This window comes from Anabas testudineus, chromosome 13 (assembly GCF_900324465.2).
Source record: "Anabas testudineus chromosome 13, fAnaTes1.2, whole genome shotgun sequence".
Lineage (NCBI taxonomy): Eukaryota > Metazoa > Chordata > Actinopteri > Anabantiformes > Anabantidae > Anabas > Anabas testudineus.
The window spans coordinates 11711978-11727345 of record NC_046622.1 but is presented as its reverse complement, the minus strand read 5'-3'; the positions used below and the strand labels follow the sequence as shown (position 1 = coordinate 11727345).

The window sequence follows — 15368 nt, the reverse complement described above, 5'->3', positions numbered from 1 at the left end:
TGTGTGTACACTGGTGCATGTGGGTGTGTGTGTTTGTGTGTGTGTGTGTGTGTGAGTGTGTGCACACATAGGTGTGCTGGGCCATAGCTGTCTTCCAAGTCGATAGACGCACTCTGTCACCACTGGCAAGTAATTGACAGCTTGGAGTTTGCAGTGACACAGGCCTTGCATATATTTCCTCCATTATGTCAGCCTGGAGTTATCCCTGACGGTGCATTCAGGAGCCAGCTAGCTCGGCAGAGGATTAAACAAACACCTTATATTTGGGCTTATGAGGAAGAATGGTGAACTCTCTCACCCTCAATCAGCCAAATAGGCAATAAAGGTTTCCCTTTGCTCTCTGCTGAACAGTTATTTACAGAGTAGGAGCAACTTCCTGCTGCTGTACATTGCTTGCAGTCCAGAGTCACCCATTTGCAAATAATTAGTCTTTTTTTTGTTTGTTTGTTTGTTTTAATTACTTTGAGTAGTTGCCATTGGGTTTGCCAAATCAGGAAAGCACAGTGTCAAAGGGATTAAAACCAAGAACCATTTGCATCTGCTGAGTATGGCAGCTGTTCCCTACAATCGAAATGATAGAATGGAAGTTTTAATCCCTATAAAGATGCACAAGAATAGAAAGAAAGCTAAAGGAATGGTTACTAAACATGACATTGATCAAATCCATTGAGAATGACTTTGCTGATGTGTTACACATCTTAAACTGCCCCCTGGCCCTTAACACTGTGATCACATGCTGGTTTTTTTGTGACAAGCCCCATGTCAAATCAGCTAAAGTTCCAAGTATTTGAACATGTGCTGAATGAGGGCCACTAGTAGAAGGTAGGAAAGTACAGTTGCAACAGACATTTTTGGCTCTCTTTAGAAGAATCCGTAATTATTCACTCATATCCATTTGCAGGGGAAGTTGGCAGCCAGAGAAATGTTTTGCTGCAATTTGTCTTTCCCTTTTTCTCTTTCTTCTGCTGCCTTCTCCCCTACAAATCGTTAGTTTCACTTTTCATTAGGCCAGATCAATAAGGCGGATCAGTCGCTCGTGGTGAGGATACTGCATGGCAGACCACCCCCCCCCACCCCGACCCCCCAACCCTTATTTTTCTTGTAATCCCTCGTTCTCTTTTGCTCTGTCATCGACTCCAGCTATCGTTCCAGCACTCCTCCAGCGAGTAAGGATTTGAGAGACAGCGAGAAGCAGGAAGTTTGAAGGGTCCAAGAAAGAGATTCGGGTCAGCGATTGCATTAGTGCTACCCAATAAGGCAGAAATGGCAACACTGAATGATAACCCAATAAAGTTTAATTAAGAACCAGTAACCTCTCAAGCTCACACTACTAATGAAAAAGGAGACTGCATGCAGAGGAAGGAAATTAAAGTGGAAATGTAAGGGTCTGTAAAAGTTTAGTCATATTGACACTGTCTGCCAAGTGGCTCCCAAACTGTCTGCCAAATGGAAAACATGAGTTAATGCCTTCCTAGCAGTTTTAATATAAAATATGACTTATGATTTACTGCTGATTGTTTGTACGTTGTTTGCAGTTCAGAGTCATACAGGTGGATCTTTATTTGTTTGTTTATACTTTATTTGTATATTTATATTTTCTGAGCAACTTAAAAGTGAACATGGAGACATGCTGTGTATTTTTATGGTTGTAAAGCACCACTACTGTTAGAGTCTCTTGAGCCCTCGGGGTGCTTCTGTTCAGTGCTTTGGCTCAAGAGTGTACATTCAAGCATTGTTGGTATTACAGATGAACTAACAGTCCTGTTTAGCTTCTTTGATGTCGATCTCAGTATTATATCACATTTGCTGTCTGTGTTCTGTAAGTGTTGCAATATATAACCTCAAACAGACATGAAAAACTGACAGAGCCAGTGAAATCAGTGAAGCCTTTTCCATGACTTGCTTTGCATCACAGTGACTGAAGGTGGTTGGCACTTGCATTGTTGTCTGGAGTCTGTGTGTTTAATGTGGACTTACCCAGTACAGTTAGACGGGCAGGACGGGATCGCATGGCAGCCTGGACAGCCTGGCACTCGAACACAGCATCATCCATCAGCTCAACACGCTGGATTCTCAAATGATGCTCTCCCGAACTGTGGTCGCCAATCACTGTGTAACGAGGATAGCCTGCAGCACAAATACATTTGTTCATTTTAATCATGTTCAAAAAATTCAAAATGCTTCTCATTTGCCAAAAGGAAGACAGCAAATTTGTCATAGGCTTGCCATACTTGCACGCTAGCCTGAAACAAGATACAGTTTATCATCATGTAAACAAACACAATTTTTAACTGGAACTAGCATGAACAAATGTTTCCATGCCACAATGCACAGGACTGACATGAGCAGTTTAGCTTTAATTGTTTTGCCTATCCATATATTTCAAACAGTAGGTAGATGAGTATTAGATTTCTTTTGATTGCAATAGTTTGATTGTACATTTGTTAATTTTTACACCAATCATTTTTATAGATGTTTTAAAGCTCTCCCAGCAATGTTAATGAGCTCTGTGGAGGTTGTTGCGTTCTAGAGAATGATGTTTTACTGCAACTGTAAACGTCAGCAACACGAATTTGAGTTGTTTCAGCACTGCTCCGTGATATTATTTATAGTTTAATAATGCAAAATAGCAGAGCAATATCCAAGAGACCTGGGCATTTTACACAAGTCAAGCGAGATGGTTTTAGAGATATCCCCTTAACTATTATCGAAATATGCCTTGCAAGTGTGTTGTGGAGTGCATCCCTCCGCTGGGGAAAATAAGTCGGAAGAAGAATGTGTTAGACTGGGAAGCTTTATGGGGTATTTCTCATGCTTTTGGAATTACTTGTCTCTGAAGATTCCCTTTTCTTTTTCTCTCGCTCCATCCCTCTAATTATTGGGAATGCAGTATGTGAAATGAAGTGAGAACGACTGTCCATAAAACTTGCACTTCGAAAAAATGCTAAGAATTTCCAGCAAAGAGTGTTTTTTTTTTTTTTTTTTTTTTTTCAGTGATCTTTAAGTAATTGATCAATGATGAAACTATTGGAGAATTGCACAGTAGAATAAGGGCAGACTTTTAACAAAGCCTCGCTTCAACTTTGTAAAAGAAAACTTCACACTTTAGACTAACACACTTGTCATTTCCTTTCCAAAAAAGTCTATCAGCACCCATCCAACTGTTGGGTCAATGCCAGCAAATGCTGGGGAGTAAAATATTGATTTCTCAGTAACAGCAAGCCAGTGACTCATGTTCACTTCAGAGCTCCCCAAACACTTCAGTCTTTTCACTATAAAGGTTTTACTAGCTAGCTACAGTATATGCTTTAGCGCCCAAAACGAACATAACAGACTGGGCAGCCTTATAACAGCTTTTAAGTCCTTGAATTCGTCTAGTGCAAAAACCCATAGTATGCTCAAAGTCCAATTACTGACGGATGCTTCATTGAATCCAGTTGCCTTTAATAGAGCGTGAAGTGGACCTCATTTTATGCTGGTGGGGTGAGTTACAGCCAATTAAGCCACTCTCTGTATTTCATCCTCCTACATGTAGCCTTTAATGTCAAGGGTCTATTAAAGTGGGAGGACGAAGGACAAAAGAACACGTAAATGTAAACATCGAAGCTGGGGAGAAGAGAAGGCAACGTAAGCGGCAAACTAACCCAAAACACGAGCTAAGTTTTAAGCAGCACCAGTGGATGTTGTGTGGGAAAACAAGTCGCACAACTGATGTCTCTAGAACGTCCCTGGTTTTTGACATTGGCATTACTTTCTAAAATGATGCTACAAATATGTGATACAACAGCTTCTGAATGTAAAAGGGCTAATAGAGACCTGATGAGATCTAAAAACTTCAATTAATAACACTGATAACCACTGGCAGCATGGTTGAGGAGCTCTCTACTTTTTCATACTCAGATTAATGCCTTAAATAGAGGGTGTGCCATTATGCACACAAGATCACCCAAATAACCATTTTGCCTTCAATTTTATGTTCATTGATGAGATTGAAAGCAATAATGCTATTGCAGATCACAAGGGTAATGATCATTTCACATTTTGAGGGATATGACCTTGACTTGACTCCCGTCTCAACCTACCCCAGGAACAGAATTTCCTTCAAAGGCACTTTTGTTTTGCTTGCCTTAATTGAAGCAAGGTATAAGCCATGTCAATTTCTGTTACACAAATGATCTGGCCAATTACCTCATCTGTGCCTCTGGCAAACTAAGAATAATTTTGCAGTGTGAGGATATGGCTTTGTTCCAGTATCTTTTCAGTACATTAGCTTGATCCAGAAGCGAAAGTCATTTGCATTTGCGGTGGATAGGAAATGATAAGAACGTTATAATCTCATTTTCAAAGAACGTAAACATACTGTAATGTCTTTTTGTCTCCTTATAAGTACCTTGGTCATGCATTTTGTCAATAAAACTAAAATTATACTGGCACACATGAAGACTGATCACCACTGCACATGATGTGTACCCATAAAGGGCCATTGATCTTAGATCTCATCGACTTTCAAAGACACAATGTGTTACCCAAAGCAAACAATGTAAAATAGAACCATTAAGGACTAATGAATCCATCAGGGGGAATGGATTTGTCTTGAGGCTGGATCAATGGTGTACGTGCATGTGTGGGTGCATGTAAGTATACAGACACTTGAGGCATGGCCTAATGATTTGTGGTGCTCACCTAGAACATGTCTCACACAGTGTAACCAATAGGGGACAGAGACAGGTTTGCTGCAGCTGTGAGCAGGTGACTGGTGTTTAATTGGCTCTCATCAGAGGTTGGTGTGACACATGCTTGCAGGTGAAGTTTTGTTAACGCTCAACTTCTCTTCCCACGAGTTTAACCTCCTGTATCATAATGTGCAGAACAGTGACCACAGATGCTTACTTCTTCACCCTAACTGTATGTGCACCATTCCCTTTTAGGAGTTGTGTTTGTTGTCACCTCCGTTGTGTGTAGCAGATACTCATGCATATTCACGATATTGATTGGTATGTTCTGAGCCACTGTGCGGCTACTTTACTTTTCTTTAATTAGAGTGGAGCAGCGTGACACAAAAGGGAGTAAATAGGAAATTCGGGGACAGATAGGAATCATTGGCTTTTGTGCTGTGATTTCTTGCGCTGAATAGTGAAAGAGTTCTCTTGGTTTAATCACTCTCTCCTGTGAAAAGAAACAGGTCCCAGGCGGAGCACGCCGCTGCAGACGCAGCTTCTTTCTATGAATAGCCGAGTAGACCTATATTATTGAAATGCTCCGTGCAACATTTGATTCGTCACACTTTTTATGTATACAGCTGCCACTTTCCTTTCATTGTGTACATCGCGCAGTGGATGTACCGTTACTCATTTACTGCCACATGCATTACTTGTTTGTGTAGGCAGGAGAGATAAAAAGGACAGCTGTGGAGCGCTTTGTTTTTAAAAAGTGTCATCCGTTTCAAAGACAGGCACTCAGCCCCTGTCCGTATCACACTGTTGATTTCAGCGACCTATCTTCTCCAGGCGAGCAGTGTCTTCCTCCTTGTACAAAACCCTTCATTCTGCTCACCATTGTTAAACTATTCACAGATGTACGGTTAAAGGTTGATCTACTGTAGTTCCCTTGAGTGTTGTGACCCAGCCTTTTCTCTCGGTTCTGTTCCTTCCTCTGACTTTTCTAGTTGTTGAAGTGAGATTTCATCTTGATTGTCTTGTCTTGTTAAATCAATAAAAGACTAGGGGATAAAATAAAATGTACATCTCACCTCCCTTAATAATATTGTGCTCCCTTTTCCATTCTCCATCTAAAGCAATCATAAGTACTCTCCTGGTCTGCTTCCTCTCCATCTGAAGGAGACTCAAAGACTGCGGGACCATTGTTTACAGCAACCCCTCAACCACTGCTTCCTGCAGGCCTGATGAGGATTTGAAGTGGGAATAGCATGGCTTTACTGCATTTTTGTCAGCCGCAGAGGTTTAATTACAGACTTCATTGGTGACAGGGAAGGCCTCTAAGTGTGTTTGCTAAAGGTCAGAGAGTTTGAAGACCACCTGTCTCTAGTGGAATACATATTTAATCATTCCTGATCATAAGAGTCTTTTGTGTTTTAAAAATGGGCTCAGTTGGATGTTGTGTCATTGTGCCTTGAATTGCAATAAGATTTCTCAGTAGTCACAGACTGGAGGTGTATGAGGCTAATTAGAAAGCTGTGAAATAAAGATTGTGCCCTTATGGACTAATGCATCCAGTTGTGTCCGGAGTGCTTTTCACATATTCAAATGGATCTCTTTTGAAAGAAAGAAAGAAATGATAATTTCAATAAATGATGTGGGTGTAGTACTCTTTTATGGATTTCTGATTCACTAGCTCAGTGCATCACAAGGTTGTAAATGTTTATTTAGGGGACTGATGTGTTTCCTTGGAATTCATCAAGGTCATGAATATACATAAAGCCCTGACTGGTGGAACAACAGGCTACTAAATGACAGTGTGGTAGTCTCTTTTAGTTCAAATTAAACAATTAAGGCAATTATACATGAGGTGCAGTGTAATTAGACGACGCCAGTTACTCTTCAAAAAGCCATTTAGCAGCCTGGAGCACCAGAAAAAGACCGGTGGCACTATTGATTTCACATTTCATTCGGATTTGCGTGCTTCTCTGCCAAACACAAAGTATAAGGGAATTAGGTCTGCATCTAATAGAGAGATAAATTAATTTTTCATTCAGTTTGGTCATATTGTGTGATGTTTCATGTAGCACTCATAATGTAATACTTTTTTATCTGCCTGTAGAGTGATATATTTGGCAGACAGTAGGATGTTGACATGTGCGGGCTTTAGATGACATAAAGCAGCTATTTGAATATGACAGTTTTATTACAGAGTGTAATTAATAGGAGAAACTGATTATGATAGGGGAATGCAGGATGACAAGTGGATAAATGCTGCTTCTTACCAGAAAGGTCTCTGCCAACTCCCAGCGCCAGGCCATCTTTGATCCAGAGGACAACGCCATGGTAACTGGGGATAGTGCATGGTAGCGTCACAGGCTGGCCTGCCACCACCACCAGGTCCTGTGGCTGCTGAGAAAACATGGCCTCTGCCCCTAAAGAACAAAATAAGGTAAATGTTAGATACAGCTCATTTAAATAATTATACTGTTTTAATATAAGGACAAGAAGTCGTAAACGTTTAACACAGGAAATACACCATGCTCCTGTTTCCACTAATTTCACTGAAATCTCTTGTCAGTAAAGGAATGTAAAAAAAAGGTGATGTACAAATGTGGCATATTTTTCCACTATTCACAATACAGAAGCAAGATACTGTACATGCATCAAACGTGTCAGTGCAGCAGCAGGACTGAAGCACAGGCGTCACAGCTCAGCTTGATTCATTTATGAAGTATGTCACCGTACAGATGGGCTGGGCCCGTACACACCATAGCAGATAACACGATCTTGTCTGCCAACACTGCTCTAGTGGCATCCATTAACTCAAGCTCACACCCATGTATTCCAATTGTGCAACTGCTATTAGCTGTACTCCTCGACTGTGTGTTCAGGTGGAAAGAGGGAAGCAGTGAACTCCATTAGAGGCAGAGGTTGTGTTAATGGGGATGGGTACCGGGCAGTTGAAGGGGAGGGGGGGGGGGGGGGGGGGGGGGGGGGGGGTCTAATGTTGTGAATCAGACTGGAGGGTATCAAGTGACACAGATATGTATTTAGAAACACCAAAATGCAATCAGTCAGCCAATCTCATGTCGATTAGAGAGCACAAATTGTAGCAAACATCTAAACGTTTCACCTCATCTCTTGCACTTTATTGAATTTTATTCACAGGTATTTCTTATTTTTCTAAATTCAGTTCAAATGATCTTCTGACAAAATTAGCAGGTAAATAAGTTGAAACTGCATGGATCATTCTGTTGGTCTATTTCTTGCAGAACTCAATATCTTTTTCCTTCTTTGATAAGTGTGGTAACACTGGCACATATTTGTATACACAGGAGCATGTATTCCTATTACGCATCATTTGTGAATAATAAGCTGAGCAAAGACAACAAGGAACTTGAAAGTGTTTTCGTCACACATCTTCGTATCACATTGCAGTCATCTGCTGTAGTTTTTTGTATGCTTAGTTTTATATTCAAAGAACATTACTTATCCTATTGCAGACAAGGAAATTGATTGGCTTTGTTGTATGATTTCAAACCACCATCAGAGGAAAGATTGTTGGCATATGAGAAACTGATTTTAATTTAGTTGGAAAATGCCATTAGAATCCCCACCAGTCTTTTTTTTTAGCCTTGAACCAAATTCCAATTGACGGATAACTTGTTAAAAAAGAACTTTTCATATTGATTCACGCACACTGTGTCGCATGTGCACACAAAGAAATACACAATCCAACCCAGTGACTCTTTTCAATATATATCTATTACTAAACAGAAAAAAAATAACGTGCTGCATCTCAAAGCATACACCGTCAAGGGTTTTTCATCATTCTGAAGCTCCACAACTTTGTCCCTGGCTAACCAGGACTGTCATAAATGTGTGTGTACTATGTGGTTAATGCTGGTTAGGTATAAGACTTTATCTCACCATATGTATTGCCCTTCAAACCTAGACAGCTTTGTTTAGCCCCGAGTTTGTTCCCATGTGAGGAGCTTATCTCGGAGGTGCTCTGTCAGCACGCAGATGAAGCAACCTAACATATAGACAGCTACTCAACAAACCTCTTGGCATGTTCTGGAAAAAAAGACACTGTAAACGCCAGGGAATCTTGTATCTGCTCAGTGATGACAGATATTATCAGACAGTTTAGCTTATGCAGTTACTGAGTCAATGTTGGAGGGGTATCTCTGTTGGCAATGCACATGCCTGCATACTTCAGGTGTCTAGATAGTGTAGTTGTACTATTTTTTCACCAAACTGTTCAGTCTTGCAGTACAACATCCCGTTTACTTTTCTGTGCAAGCATCTGATCTTGCATCTTTCAACAAAACATAATTACATTTTTAGTTGCACGGGGAACGTAATTTGTTACATGAGAGGTTTGGATACACAAGTGAGCACATCGAGATCAGTTTACTCATCATAGGGAATGCCACTCAGCCTTTGAAAGCAGTTGTAATGTCTTCTGTGGCTTTGCAGCGAGCCTTCTTAAATTGCTGACATCACCAGGACTATTTGCTATGCTGTGGTTTGGAGACAGAAGTTTGAAAGATATGCCAAACAGAGCATTTCAAACAATTAATGTTACTGAGTTTGTAGTTTGAAGGATCCAGCATTTTTGGGATCTGGTAGCACTGCTGGTCTTGAACTGATACTTGATCCTTGAAAATATTTCTGCAATATGTTGACTAAGTATTCTCTGGGTTGCCATTCCGAAATTCATGGCTGGAAGAGTTATTAAAATACACTGGCGGTAAAAAAAAAATCAAAGGCAAATGACACCAGCTTGTACTTGTCACTTGATCAGTTAAAAAGTGACCTCCTTCATTCAATTTAAAGCCTGGCTGGGTTTTGCAACAAATGTGTCTTCATAGGAACACAGCAGTAGAGAAATGGAGGTGATGCGTTTGAGAGGACTGGGGCATACATCTAGGTGGCTCCATTCATTCATCTATCCCCTGTGCACTGAATAAATCTCTGTCACATCTGCCATATTTATCCTTCACTGAGCATCACAGCATTGGCACAAAAGGTGGCCCTCCCTCCTATGCAACCGAGTGAAGAATTTACTAAAATGCTCAATTAAAAATTAAGCACTTCATTTTGCAGACTTTATCACTGATGGTAACACTGTAGGAGGAGAGTGGTGTTTGCACTCAGGTACCCACAGAGCTGCAGGTCCATGTTTACTATGCTTTATTAAGCATCCTAATGAGCTTTTTTTTTTTTAAACAGAGTCTGGTTAAAAAAATAAATTAAATGGAAAACAGACATGACACATTTTTTATGAGACAAATGGGTCTTGACCTTGAGAGTTATATTCTCTAAATGTGTGGGAACACAGAGCAGAGACAGGCACCTTTCAACTGTTGTTACAGACAATAAATAGACCAACTTAAAATATAAATAGAAGAAAAACTGTTAACTATATGGTTTGTTTTCCTATATTGTTTTGGAAGATTAGTGAGAATAATAGAGAAATGTTTCACTCCAACTCTTTGGATTAGCGAAATTGAGCATTGCGAATTAGCTCAAATCTTTCATAAGAGCTTACCCTCTATTATCTAACAGCCCCATTTCCTTAAAGAAACACGCTGCAGAGTTTTGCAATGAAATCACATATTTGAAGAAGGTTTGAGTGTATCTTCTTTTCTTCCTGTCTTGATCCTATCTATCGCCATCTCTGTCCAATTATCGTACTGAGAGCAACATCATTACAGCAGTGTCCACTGCAACACACCACCATCTTCAAGGATTAGCAGGGATTCTTCAAACATATCACAATGATTATATTTGTCGGCATGAGACTATAATGCAGATACCCTTAACAAGAATTTCTGGCTTACATGAACATAGTGACAACCAAATCTGTCAACAGAACTCAGCTTATTACAAAGAAAAGAAAGGATTTGCACAAGCTTCCTTTGTCATGATCCATGTTCAATCCAACACAGGTATCATTCTGAACATTTCTCCATGTTACTACATCTTTATATATTGAAATATATATATATATATATATATATATATATATATATATATATATATATATATATATATATATATATATATATATATATATATATATATATATAAATAAGTTACAAAGCTGAATTCACTTGAATTCACAGATGTTCTGTGGGTTACTTCTCACTGAATATTATTTTTTAGTTTATTTGAATCAAATCAGAGAATATGATTCATACTGGGTCTGATTAAACACCCTGAATTTAGGGAGGTGAGATCTTTGAGGAGGAATGGCCAGATGTTTGAATGGTGAGAAAAAAAAACAAAAACCAAAAAAACAGATGATGTGTGTGCACAGACATATTCCTAATGTGGACTGGCACTTTGCATCGCCTAATGTTGTCATTTCACTTCAGATAATTTGTTTACCATTGGACGGCTCCTGCATTTCCACACACTCGAGCACTATTTTCCCCTCAGTGCTAACTGCCCCCAATTTCATCGCTCTTTGCCAATCAAGCCTGGAAATTACTGTTACGGACACACATCCAGCCCACTTCAGAGAAATAATCAGCATGCTGTCTGTGCGACATGTGGCCACACAGCACCGAAGCTTAGTCCAGGATCATTATCAAAAACTATTACCCCTCTGGCCTGGGTATTTTATACCAGCAATTTAGAAGCACAGGAGGGCTTCGGAATGGAATATGGAGGCACGAGTGAGTTAGTCATATGTGTTTTAGTTTGGTAGCCAATGACCACAGGTTCTTTTTTTTTTATGACACTCCTTTTGGTAGTTTCCTGTGGTATGAGAGTGGAAGTAGTGATGAGAAACAGTTGTGGGAGCTGAGAGGAGAGGTTTATTTTTATCTTGTGAACCACTGGTAGTGTTGTTATAGGTGACAAGTGCTAGCTGTTTGTGATAAAATGTGAATTTAGAGACTAAATTAAGTTACTCTTGTAGATAGTATTGCAATGACCAACAAGACCTAGGTAAAATGAAAAATATTGGCTACTCTCCCTGCAGGGACCCCAGCAGATACATTTGTTTAAACCACAAAGTAGAGATGTACACAACAGGGAACAGAAAAGTACATTTTCTAAGTGTATGACTACATGTTCTTTGTCCCCTCCTTCTTTTCTTGAGGCAATGACACATATCCTTGTCCTTCGCCACTAGACGAGGCTGATTAGTCACAAACCCTCAACATCCAGCATGCATTCTCTCATTTACACCATATGCTAATGTCCATGATTTGTGCATTTCAATTCTCTGCAGCATAATCATTAATTTAACACTATCAGTGAACCGTGCTGCTTTGAGATTCGTCAATCCATTTAGGCGATAGAAAGCGCGTTGGTTTTGCCCATGGATATCATGTTCTTTTTGTGAGTTAGTTTAAGATTGGTGATAAATTCTTTCTGTAAAATGCCTGACAAATCGTTTAGACAAATTTGAAAAAAGAAAGCATGGCCAATTTCAGAGGTGTTAAAGCAATATTACTGCAAATGTGTGACAGAAACTTGGCAGGAAAACAAGTCATTAATCACCAGTCATAGCCACTGAAAGTCACGCTTTGATCAACTATGTTTTATAATCTAATTTATTCACAATATAAATTCTGAAGTAATGGGTCACATTTTGAAGTCACCCAACAATTCTGATTAACTGGGATTGATTTTGTACTTGTAGGAATTTGTTATGGCAATTAGAGGGTTATTTTATTGATATTTGGCACTTTGAACCCAACTATAACCTGGTATATTTCTAGTAACACGTCTTTATGTGCGCAAAAAATGGGAGCACATGGCAAATAGAGCCATTGTACAGCACACATTCACCTACTGTTAGACAGACTTTGTCGCACCACACTAATCTCAGTGTTAAGTCTAAGGCACATTCACGCACAAACTCTGCAGATGAAAGTGACTGAAAATGGAAAGCTTAGTTAACTCTGTGAAACTCCATTAGCGTTATGTCATGCGGTTACAAAGAAAGAAGATCCACACCTACAGTCAGCGCACGGGAGATGGTTTAAAGTAAAACACCTTTTTATAAACTGACAGAAATTGCCTTCAGTGTGTTCTGAAAAGTGGAAATTTTATGAGTCTGCAAACAAGCATGCGCCTTCAGATAGGGAAGGAACAGCAGAAATGACAAGGTCTCAAATATTTGTCATAGTATTTGTCAAGCTTCTTCTCTGGGGGCTACATGGTATTCACTGTAATAATGGATTTTCTTTTCCTTTGTCAGATGTTGGAATTTCAAAATTTCCAACCTGCTTGTACCAAGGTTTTAACACAAATTATGATACAGGATGGAATGATGCCTTATTCCTCAGAGCAGCTAGGCTTTTGTTACATAGGCTACTTCATTAATGAAGAATGAATCCTTCAGATGCAGCTGGCAGTGTGACAACAGTAGTTACCAAAAATGAATATTTCATAAAGCTCCATCAAGCCCATTAGATGAAACATGTATTACTATCAATCTCTCTTCCTCATCAGAATGTTCAAATCCTTTTTTTCCTGCCTGTCCACTTGTAAAACAAACACTGTATGCACACAGACAATACACCCATCCTATCTGTGATGTGATAGCTGCCATTATGAGTAAAATTTGTCTGTGGGAATGCAAATTCATGAAGCAGAGAAGATAAACATCAGTGCTGCCGGAAGATGTTGTATTTATGCCCTCTCTCACACTGTGCATTAGTGGAGCATGGCAGTTGCCAAGACACAATCAAGATGGATCGCCTCTGATGAAGACTTCTAAAAATTACAAATGGCAACAGCGGGAAGGCCTTGCAGGCACTCACTTTATCATCAGCTACATGTCCAGAAGAAGTGAGATTTCATGGACATCAAAAACCAGAGTATCAGGGGCCACAGATGCTTAATTAATCTCTTTGGGCTGCATCTTTTCCGTCGGTTCCCATTCAGTTAGGCCCAAAGTTCATCAAGGCGTCATAAGCCATGAAATGGATTCTTACCCTTCTCCAAAATTCATAGCAGAAAACAAACAAGTCTGTGTAATATCCCCTATGATGGATAAAGGGGAAGAGTGACTTAATGAAGTGTAAAGGTTTTCAAGGTTCTCAGCCTCTAAGTAGTGTGAAATAGAACAATACCACAAAGTGGTTTACTTACAGGATATATGTGAGCTTTGTTCTGTTAGCACAGGACCTAGTCTGACCACTGATTGTAATTACGGGTATAAAGCAGCAACTCCTGTGGGCTAGTTTCCAAGGTAACAACAGTTCAAAGAAAATGGTTCAAATATTCTAGTTAGCATAAATGCGACTGAACACCACATAACCCTCATTCCGTGGCTGGTATTGATTAAAAAAGTAAGGGGAAATGGAGCAACTCACTTTGCAAATCGGACTGCTTTTTTAGCGTATACTTTTGCATAATGGGAATCGGGGACATAAAAGAGATGCAAATGACCGAGGGAGATTGAGAAGAGAAGGAGTTTGGGAGTTCAGATGGGGCCTGATTGAATAGGAAGGGTCCCTTCTGTTTCTCTACTCCATCATTACACTCTTTCTTTGTCAACTTTCACCACGTCATTGCCTTGTGCCTCTTCAGCACTCGCTGTCACCGGAGTATTTGTTTGAATGTTTGTTTTCAGAGCTCAGGAGCAGCCTTGCTATTGTCTCGTTACTGACACATGAACACTTGAGTATTTACTGAGTGTATGGATGTCAAGACATCAAGACAAGATGATTTGCAAAGGGAATGTGTTTGTGCAGAAAAGGGACCTTGAAGCGTATTCAAAGTGAGCGTACATTGGGATTGATCATGCTCATTAAGGAATGATGAGCATTTGAGACAGACTCAGGTGGCTGATTTGATGGATGTGGTGTAGAGAGGGCCTTAGTCCAATAGGGCAAATCATATTTTTTGAGAGAGAGTCCCATTTTTCTATTACATGATATGTCACAGGCACAGAAAGCCACATTAAGCTGCCTTTTGTCCAGCCATAACTCATATTTTGCAGGCCTGACAAGATAAAAGTGTACCTTGACTTTCAAGACTTAGAGCATTTTTTTTGTTTTGTTTTAAATCAAAGAGATTAAATCAAGAGTTAGATCAAAGCTCCTGGACAATAAAGCCAAAAGGGACGAATCTGTGCTTATATCCAATTCCATATACAGGCTTTAATATGTCAAATGAGTTGCTTACAAGTGATCTAATGCAGTCCAACACAGCAGCTCTGTCTTGAATTCTACTTTTACAAGGTTATAATTCTGCTAAATGTTTATTACTGAGGTCACAGTATGTGGTGGCGTCATACTCTAGCGCATGTTGAGGGATGTTTTAGCCACTAGAGAGAAAAACCCATTAATATAATCAGATTCCTTACTTATTGAAGGCAATCCATGTGCCTTTATTCCACAACAGGCAGATGGAAAACATGAACGACAGTGGGCCTTGAGGACCAGGGTTGGGGACCACTGCAGTAGACATCCCATGAAAAGATAAACTGAGGGATATAGACTCCATTAATAAACCACACTCCATCTTTTGTCCAAGATGAGGTTCTCACAGTACAACAGTGACAGCACTTTAAGATGTTTTCAGCATCCCGCTGAAATTCGTGGCATATCTGTCGAGGTATCTCTTGCAAGGCTGTGTTGTATATTTTTGCTCACTCTATTCACCACTAGCTATGGCACACAGACATCCAAATTTTTCTTTATGAGGAAATATTTGGCTAGACAAGACAGCGTGTTA

General features: G+C 39.8%; 1 protein-coding gene across 1 annotated transcript in view; it reads right to left on the bottom strand.

Annotated features, from left to right (window-relative positions):
* kirrel3b (kirre like nephrin family adhesion molecule 3b) overlaps nucleotides 1-15368 on the bottom strand; it is a 141370-nt gene that overhangs the window by 47659 nt on the left and 78343 nt on the right. The window contains exons 3-4 of the mRNA XM_026363674.1: nucleotides 6941-7090; nucleotides 1978-2127 (exon numbers count right to left, since the gene is read on the bottom strand). Coding sequence (XP_026219459.1) covers nucleotides 1978-2127; nucleotides 6941-7090 — 300 coding nt within the window. The remainder of the gene's footprint in view (nucleotides 1-1977; nucleotides 2128-6940; nucleotides 7091-15368) is intronic.